Source organism: Nothoprocta perdicaria, unplaced genomic scaffold (assembly GCF_003342845.1).
Source record: "Nothoprocta perdicaria isolate Ctin4 unplaced genomic scaffold, notPer1 scaffold_41, whole genome shotgun sequence".
NCBI lineage: Eukaryota > Metazoa > Chordata > Aves > Tinamiformes > Tinamidae > Nothoprocta > Nothoprocta perdicaria.
Window position 1 is genome coordinate 1,909,665 of NW_020455655.1, and position 9,647 is coordinate 1,919,311.

Below are 9,647 nucleotides of genomic sequence, written 5' to 3' on the forward strand. Positions count from 1 at the left end.
CGCGCCCCGCGGCGCCCCCTCCCGGCGGCGCGGCCCTGCGGGGCGTGCAGGAGGGGAGGGCGCACGGCGGGAGGAGGAGGAGGAGGAGGAAGGGCAGGAGACCGAGCCATGGCGCGCGGCGCTGCGCGGCGGCGCGGGGAGGAGGAGGAGGAGGAGGAGGGGACTGTGTGCGTGGGGCGAGCGGCGGGGGAAGGCGCTCGCGGGGCCTGAGCCGCCGAGCTGCGCGGCGGGCGCAGCCGTTGGCGCCGCGCTCGGCCGGGCGCAGGTGCGCGCAGCGGCGCCCGCCCCGCCCGTGACTCAGAGCGGCCGCCGCGCCCGCACGTTATAAATAGCGGCGCCCGGCGCCGTGTCACGGGAGGACAGCGCGGCGGGCGGCGCCTCCTGCGGCGACACGGGGGCCATGGGCGCCGGGCGGCCGCGCCGCTAGCGCCGCGCTCCGCTCTGCCCCTCCAGCAGCCACCATGAAGCCCGAGCGAGGTAAACGTTCCCCGGCGCGGCCTCGTGGCCGCCCCCGGGCTCGGCGCTGGACGGGCTTGCGTTCCGGGGGAGCGGGGATGCGCGGCCGTGCAGTGTCGTGGCCCGTGTCGTGACCCGCGTCGCCGCTTCGCGGCGGGCAGAGACGGAGCGGGCATCGCTGCAGAGCCAGGAGCGGCCCCCAAACCCCCGAAGGGGCCGGAGCCGAGAGCCGGGCGCTCCCCGTCTCCTGGAACCCGCTCAGGCCCAGCCGCGCGGGGACCCGCGCCCCCAGCCCGCAACTTCCCATCCCGCCTTGTTGCTGCTCCTGCCTTGGGTTTCCCAGGAAAATAAAGTCTCCTGCCTACGTAGGTGTTTATGGCAGCGGGGCTCTTCAGCAACAGCTGCTGGTGCCCCTAGAGTTGGAAACGTGTCACGGCCGCTGTTGGGCCCGTGTCACCGGCTCCCGCTCCTTAAAGCCRGGCTTTCCTCTTAGTACCAAATCCTAGGTGTGCTCGGGGCGGGATTTGGGGCGTTATCGTTGATTTTATAAAGCGTTATCGCTTCGGGATCCGGATTTCTTGGGTGCTGCTCGTTGTTTACCCGAGTGTGCCACCAGTTTTCAAACCCCTTTTTTGTTCTGCAGTCACTCTGGTGTTTTAAGAAATGTCATTGCTTAAATAGCATGTCTAAAGTTCTAACGCTCCCGTGACTTACTTGCCCTAATTAGTTTCGTTAATGGCATGTTTATTAGTGGAGACACTGCATAAATGACCACTCTGGGGTGGATTCTGTGTGTGTGTATGTGCACTGAGATATAAATGCATTATAGACTGTCGCAATAGCACATATAGTACAGAGCTGATTGTAATTTTATGCATAAATTGATGAGACTTAATCCCTAGCATTTATTTTGCTGGTTTCTTAATTGCTTCTACCTGCGAAACCCTCAGCTGGATTCACTTCTGCAGAGCAGGTTATTTCTAGAATATTGCTAGTTTTTTAGCATCAGACATAGAAGCTTGAAAATCTACTTGAAAGCTTGAAAATCTACTACCAATGTGAAATAAAATCTCAAAATAATGAGATAAAATCCAGCTCAGTATTTGCAGCCCTAAAATGCTGCAGYAGTTCAAATGCTCCATATAACCTTTGTCTCTTTTCTCTGTCTCTTTTTAAGCTGTTGTTGTGTAATAGGTGATCCTAGGCTTTTTGTAACCAATCTGGTGTGGAAGGGAGCAAATTTATAAAGAAAGTAAATTGTAGGATATTTTTGTCTGGTTTTGTTTGAATTGTTTTCTTGGAAGCTACCAGTTAACATATTGAGATTGTGATACATTATACTATGGTAAGCTGGATGAAACCTTTCGGAAGTAACAACTTAAGTGAATTAAGTTATCTAACAGAGGAATCTTTAAGTTAAAGGTTGACCTTGACCAAAACTAGAGAATATCTACAGCCATTTGGTGGATGCCTCTAAGCTCACTGTGTGCTGGTTTAGTAAGAGTAATATCCAGCACAAAAGGGGAACAAAGGGGGCTGTGGAAGTGCTGCCTAGATGCCCCATGCGGCCCCCCGACGCAGTTAGGAGGCAGGAGTCATGCAAATRTTGGCGTGTGCTGCTCTCTGCATGGCAGCTGCACCAGGATGCGAGCAGTCAAGTGTGCAGTCACCTGCTTCCCGTCACTGCACGTCCGTAGCGAGGCACGGAGGTGAAGCTGCGCCCTGCACGGCCCTCGCTTTCCTGCCCCTTCCCTACGGGACCTCAAAATGCTGGGAAGTCTGCGAATCTCGGAGAAAAGCATAAAGAAACAGACTTGAAAAGACTCTAAATGGATTATTCACACCTATCAGTAATGATATCGGAATCCATTTGGAGCAGAGATCTGTTGTTCTTGTAATTAGAATAAAGCTTAAAACTATACTAAATAATGCTCAGACATCCTGGGACAAGGTATGGTTTAGCTTTTATCTTCCACAAAAGATTTTCAGCATCACCAGTAAAGATGGACAGTGCAGGGGAACAAAGGGGAGGTCAAAATTTGCAAGACCTTCTTAAACAGGAAGATGTTTCAGGATGTTTAGGGGGGCTCAAAGGACAAATAGAAGTGAAAGGAGAATTTGTTTTTATATAAGAAAAGTTTGTCTCTAAATTRCATCCCTTTCTAATAGGGAGAACTTGAAAATGAGAGAGATGTAGACATTAAATACTGGGAGCAGCGGGGAGGAAGGGGAGTGTGGAGCGTTGCAAGGCAAACAGGCAGGGCCATCCTGCAGGCCGGGATGAGAGGTGATGGCTCTGAAAGAGCGAGCAAGAAGGGCGACCGCCTTCCTTGGGGGGCAAAGTTACCATGGGCAGGGGGGCACAAGGCTCTTCCCAAGGGCTTCACTCGGGACTTGCCCTCAGTTGGGGTGTTATTGGAAAGGCAGCGGCTGCAGTCAACACGTTTTCCTCTAAGTGTCCCTGCAGCAGCCCCAKACCGCGTGGTAGCTGCAGCCCTGAGGGCCGCCCGGCCTCGCAGAATCCCCTGCACGGGGGTTCTTAGTCAGTGCTGAAGCATCCCAAAACAGTGTCACATTGCCTCAGCTGAGGCCTCTGCAGTGATGATGCAGAGAGTGATTTATCTTCCTTTCACATGGACTGCGCTCTTGTAGAGCATGAGTTTTGTTCTTTTGTCTTTCTGCAGTAATTTTGTCTGTCTTTTGTCTTTCTGCACTGACTTACCTAGCTTTGATGGTGTCCTAAAGATTTAGTTTCTCCAGTGCAGCTACCAAGCCCGTTACTTTGTCTTGCACGTTGGGTCCTTTATTTCCTTTCTCAAGTTTAGAGCTCTGCTCTTGCTTTTGCTGAACTCTGTTCTAATGACTTCTGATCACGTTGCTGGTTTATTGAGCTTGGAAAGCAGGACTACAATTCATAGCAGAGTGCTTGCAAACCCTTCCAGTTCAGCCTTGTCCATAAACTGTATAAACATTCTGTTTCACCATCGYAGTTAATGAAAACATTGCCTAATGTCAGGGTGATAGCACGCTGCCAAACTTGGATGGCTTGTGTGCTCTTTCAGAACATTTGGTGCACAAGTGGAAAAAAAAAAATCTTGTGGTTTTGCTGAGTCTACATGGTAGTGATAGTTTGCTGTGGGAATATTACAAGATGTCAGAAGTCCTATGATAGGCTAAGCAAGTTTCCTGCTCTCCCTCCTCTCCTTCTTCCATATGTGAATGCTCTTACATTTTTATATGCTTTACAAAAGCAAGGATATCCTTGCTTTTAAAATCAAGCYATGATTTTATGTAGTACTCCATGAAAGTTTTCTTGGTGATACAGACACCTCAAGCACATTCTCAGGGAAACGTCAGGTACCGCTTAAGCTCCGTCCATGCTGGAATGATGTGGACAGCGAACAAAGCAATCAGCTGGGACTGGGGAGCTTCCCGCTTGGAAGTGCTGCAGGTGACGGTGCCTCCAGGCTCCCGAGGAAGCCGCTGGCCTGGCAAGCCCAGGCAGCCAGGGGACGGGTGGCCTCGGGAGGAAGGGGTGCCCCTGTGCGCGCCCTTCCAGCATGGATCACTCGCCAGGAATGAGGGATCCCTCTTCATGGAGCCAGCTAGCCCTAATTTTCACGGAAAACGGATTTGTCCTGAGAGCACAGAATACCCAGGCACAGAGGAAGGGGAATATAACCTTCATTTTTTTTTCCTTATAGGCAATAGATTGTTGGTTCTTTAAATGCCTTTACCTAGGAAACACAGCAATATACGTTCTTCTATTAAATTTCTACTAGAAAAACTCCGCTTTGGAGAATTGTTAACTTTTGCATCCTTACTGTGTTCAGTACTTACGGAAGTCAGAAGCCTCAGCATGCCAGGTCAGTGTTTTGTGCTACAGCAGATTAGATTTGATTTGAGTTGCTAAGGGCAATTTTGAAATTATTATTGGATCAATGTCTGTCAGCTTCAAGACATTATTTTACAATATTAACTCTTATAAATGTAAATTCTCTTAAGAAGTGTGAGTTTATTGCCAAATGAAGTCCTGCATATTAAAATTGGCAGTTTTCTCTGGCAACAGCAACTGAAGAGAACAAATCAGCTACATGACATTTATTAAAGGAACTTGCTATACCTCGTTTACTGTTTGCAAAATGTTTGTTTGGTATTTTGACAAATGCCTGCTAATTGCAGCTGCTGGATGATGGTGAAATGGCCATACCCTTTTATTCTACTAGCAAGAGCTTTAAGGTAGAAATCTATGGGTTACTGACTGTTCTTTTAGCTGATAAGAATTTGTAGATTAACTATAATTGCACCTAACAATATGTTTTTTTCTTTCTTTCATCCTGCCATGATAATTGAAAGGTAATGCTCTTTAGATTTTAAAGTTGTCTCACATCACTTTTTTTTTTCCGAGGTGCCAGTAAATTCTGTGGTTGTTCTTTGTATCTTTGTAGGTTATTTGTATGTAATGTTTAGACAGAAGCTAATTTTTAAGTGTGAAAGGCTTCAGGAGTGCATGCTCACCTTTGTACTGCTGACTGCAAATAAAAACTTTGTGTTTTACCGAGCAGCTGTCTATAAACCAGTGGGAATGCAAATGCACACGGGTGCTGCTTAGGCCTGGGAAGGCAGATGGACTTTGGAAGACTCTGATCGTTACATATTCCTTTATCTGCTTGTCCCTTGCAGGGTGGCTTTAATATATATGCACAGGCTCAGTTCACAATTATTCTTGATCTGCATGTATTACCAAGATTGGAGAAGAGATTTTTATAAGACCTATTCATAGACAATATAATAAGTAGGTGCTCATCGGGTTTCTCCAGCTTTTTTTTAACCATTCGGTGTTATTCAGACCAATTCAAGTGCTTATACTTAAGTTGTCTTCATATATTTTCTTCCTTGTTAAATGGGCCTGATCAGTTATTTTTGATAATGAATGTTGTCTTTTAACATTAGCTTTGAGAACAAAACTAAATATTTAAAGTTGCTATCTAGAACAGTATTGCTATGTACTGTAAAATTATTTTGACTCAAAATGCAGAGATGTAGTTGGATAATGCTAAGATTTCTTGGGGTTAATTTGGAGAGGGCAGCTGTGTGCGAATCAGTGGATGGAAATGAACATATGGGGAATGAAGCACTTGCATATCAAATAGTAAGGGGAGTTGTTGGGTTTCCTACCTATACACATTTATTTGACAAACATTTTTCTTTTTTTGCGGTGGGTGCATTCAGTCTGTCCATGTATGTACTGAGTACCCCACTGGACACTTGGCTTTTATCTTAATAATGATCAATGCATTTCACTTTATTAAAAAAAATTTAAAAAATCCCACAACTTTTTATTAAAGATGGCTTTGTTCTTCCTGGGGAAGAAAATCAGACTTTCTTCTTTATTTTTTTTTTTAAATAAAAAGGCTTTATTTTAAATAAGGTGTTTCTGCACATGTGCCATATGTAATCTGGCATGTGGAGTGTGAACTTCACTAGTGAAACTCAAGTGGCTGGTTGCACTTTCACCTCTTGCAGGAGCTGTGCATGCAACTGTTCCTCTTGCCTGCTGAGGAACCTYGCTTCACGCTTCTGTGTGCCGCAGTAAATATATACAAGTGTTAGTCTGCTGTGCAAGTATTGTCCTGTTAGATGTAACAGGGGCAGGGAGAACTTGAGCAAAGAGGTGAGGAGYGTTAGCGTGAGCAGAGCCAGCCCCAGCATGGGAGGTGCTGGGGTTGTGTCCCAACAGTGTCAAGTCCCTGTCCCTTTTGAGTAGGGSGCAAGAGGGACAGGAGGAGCCCTGCCATGGTCAGCACCCTCTGTCTGGGCTGCGGTACTGGGGACTGTGCTGGGTTCCCTGCCACAAGCACCCGACCACCAACTCAAGTGAAACCATGATTCAAATTCGTGCCGTCGAACAGGGTAGTGTGTGTGGTCGAAAGCTTTGCCCTATGCTTGGAAGGCAAAAAAGGTGGCTAAGAGTGACATCAAAGTCTGTTAACTACTTGGGGAAGATACAGCCTTTATGATAGGCATAGGAGCCTCTAGGAGCATGGAGTCTCCTTCTCTGGAGGTCTTCAAAACCCACCTGGATGCCACCCTGTGCCACATGCTCTGGGTATCCCTGCTTGAGCAGGAAGGTTGGACTAGATGATCTCCAACCTTGAACATCCTGTGATTCTGTGATCTGATGCTGGATTCCATGGAGCATGGTTCTGATATGTTTTTTTTTTTTTATCCAGACAACATTCTGTAGTATTGGAGAATATCTGTGCATTTTGTTTATATATTAGCTATGGGGGCTTAAAACACATCTGCAGTAGTTCATCCTATTAACTTTTTGTTACAGCTTTTAGTCGAGCTTTTAATTTTAATAAAGCAGGCTGACTTGGGGATAGGGAACATTTGTGCTGGGAAGAGAAGAGCTTTAATGAATACTGCAGTGGTGCAGGGTATAGGAAGGCGACATTCACACCAGTAGGAACAGTACAAGGACAAGCTTGTCAAAATTAGGCCAAACTGAGATTGAATGGTTATATCAAAAGGATTGATATCAACATTTGCCCTATGCCAAGGTAAAATCTTTTTTCTTTTGTTTAGTTCTTTTAACACAAATCTTTAGGCATTTTTCCTATGCAGGGCTTCCCCTGTCAGATGACGATTACTGAAAAGTATGGCTTTGTTTTGTTTTGAGGGGAAGTACAGCTTCCTTTTGTGGCACACGCTATTCAAATGGCTGAAGAATTTTGTTAGCAGTGGAGAGGTCTGATGCGGAAAATTTAGTTCTTAAGCAAAAGAACTAGGAAGAGAAGAGGGCTGGACTCTCAACTTCAAAATGAAATTTTGAGCCACTTCCCGATGAAAAGAACCATCTTCCTTGCAAGAACATGTTGGGGTTGTTAATACCTGGCACTTTCTGCTGCCCTAGGTGGTCTGTAGGCTACATATGGCCTTTCTCATTCATTAGACTTCTGTTTAAACATCATAAAATGGAAAATTCTGCAGRAGTGATTAGGACTATAGATGGTACGTCTGACTGGTGGCAATGTGCAGTGCAGGCATCGTAATCAGCTCTGCTCTGAGGCAGGGGGACGGGAGATGGGGCTGGCTGCACAGGAGTCCTTAGTGGTAAGTGTCCAAGAGAAAGTTTATGCCTGTGCATTTCGCTGTTCCTCTTGGAGGAACAGATGAAAACCCCTAGGGGACCAGGGAGGGTTGGAGAGAGTCACAGGAGAAGGCAGAAGGGGCAGTGGCCAGGAGAGCTAGTGAAGACCTTAACCAGAGTCGCATGGTGCCAGCATGTAGGGGCTGACACTTGACAAGTAATAAAGCCGCCAAAAAATCTGTATTTTCAGAATTATGTGTGTGGCTTGGAAAGTTGCAGTGGCTTTTTCCAGCTGGTGATGTTGGGACAGAGCAGTGGAGCAGAGTTTGGGTGTGGTGGTGTCTTGGGAAGGATGCAGCAAAACTGCTGTGCTTCGTGTGTTCGGAAGAGAATCCAAAGGCATTGGGCTTTTATGGACTGTCTCCTTGCAAGCTCTTGGTTTTGTACCCTGCAGACTGTAAACAATTGTTTTGGCTTAGGTTATTAAAGCAAGGGACATGTAGGATTAAATGTTTTTCTGTTTTTCAACTTCTGTCTGTACAATTAGACTGTGTGTGGTGATGTTTAAAAGTGTCACACTTAGATTCTTCGGTTATCTTTACATACAATTTTTATTTTCCCCTCTGAATAATGCATCCTTAAGGTAAGGATATGTTTTTTTTTTTCCTAGCTAGCTGCTTAATAGACATCCTGCTCTTGGGCATTTCTCAATTCTTTTATTTTAGGCCCTCACTTTTTAAATAAGTGTTATCYTGTTCTTGGCAGAAGCTTTAAGTGCAGCCCCTTTATGTGGGTGAATGCATAACTTCGGGTAAAATACTATATATATCTCTACATGCTACTGTATTCTCTTAGGCTTAGTCACAGTACTAATAGTCTGTTACCATATAATTTTACATGCTTCTTCCACATTTACTGGAATTTGTGGATCAAACGGGTGAAGGAGCTTAGTGCAATTTTGTGGATTCTTGAGTGTTTTCCTTTCTAAATTTAGTGTTTTAGTAGGCCACATGCATTCATTTCTGGGGTTTGTTCCTCCATGAGCATCAGCAGAGCTTAGTGCTGCCCTCCCAGCTACAGCTGGCTTAGGACAGTAAGGCAGCTTAGAAGCTGCAGCCCCAACACACTGTCCTACTTTTGTTGTATCCAAGGAATATGGGGTATGAGAAGGCATCTGTGGTCGCGCTCTTATCAGTGTGTGTGTGCGGATGGCTCAGGGTAGCTGCTGCTGTCACCCGGTCCTGAGGGTCCYCATGACCACGCACTGCCGTGCTGATGGTTGTCAGCCCTTCCCACCGCCCCTGCWGCGGTAGGAAAACAGCCGAGTACCCCCTTTCTTCCAGAGGGATGAGATGGTTGCTCGGTTAATAACGTAAATTTGCTTTTTTTTTAAAGACAGCTATGTAAGCTAATGTATTTTTGCAAGAGTAGATGTTCCATGAATGAGAAACACTTGAATAAAGTTAGTTTTGGATGTCAGTGAATAGTTAAATTGTATGTCTTGCACATAACATTTTTCCTGCAAGACTTATTCTGTATCTAAAGTCTTTAAATAGACCACCTAGACCTAGTAAAAGGCATCTGTGTTTTCAGGCAAGCACAGCTAAATGATATTACTCTATTGAACATGAACTGAAACCTCCTTGTATWGTGAAGTAAGGATCATGTTTTCCATTCTCCTGGATGTGTCAGTGGTTCTTGCAGGATCTTGAATGCTCTTGTGGAGACTGGTTGAACTGGGACTGCTGAGGGATGCAGGGCACCCAACTGATGAGTTTTAGTCTTGYTTTGCGGTGTGGTTAGGCAAGGTTCTTGTTCCAAATGTACCGATTATGGTATATCGTGGTCAAAACCTGTCATCCAGCTTGGGTTGTTTAACGAGATGAAATTGGGTGATGGGGACAGCCCGTTGCTTGGGCAGCACCTACAGTAGTGCCTTGGAGACTGTCTTGAAGTAGGTTGACCAGCGACTTCCCCAAAATTCCTACAGGGAAGACTGAGAAGGAATAAAAAGCTGAGGGGGGAAAAGAACCACAGGGTGGTGCGGGGAGCGCGGCCCCTGCCCCGCGCGGCGCCGCCCGCCCCTCCGCGCAGC

The 9,647-nt window shown here is 46.3% G+C and overlaps 1 protein-coding gene across 3 annotated transcripts in view; it reads left to right on the top strand.

The window, feature by feature from the left end:
• Positions 1-426: 426 nt before the first annotated feature.
• FAM214A (family with sequence similarity 214 member A) overlaps positions 427-9,647 on the top strand; it is a 39,471-nt gene continuing 30,250 nt past the window's right edge. For all 3 annotated transcript variants that reach the window (XR_003250461.1, XM_026045665.1, XM_026045666.1), the window contains exon 1: positions 427-477. Coding sequence is in view for 2 of the 3 variants with exons in the window: in XM_026045665.1 (XP_025901450.1) it covers positions 462-477 (16 nt within the window). In the remaining variant the exon portion in view is untranslated. The remainder of the gene's footprint in view (positions 478-9,647) is intronic.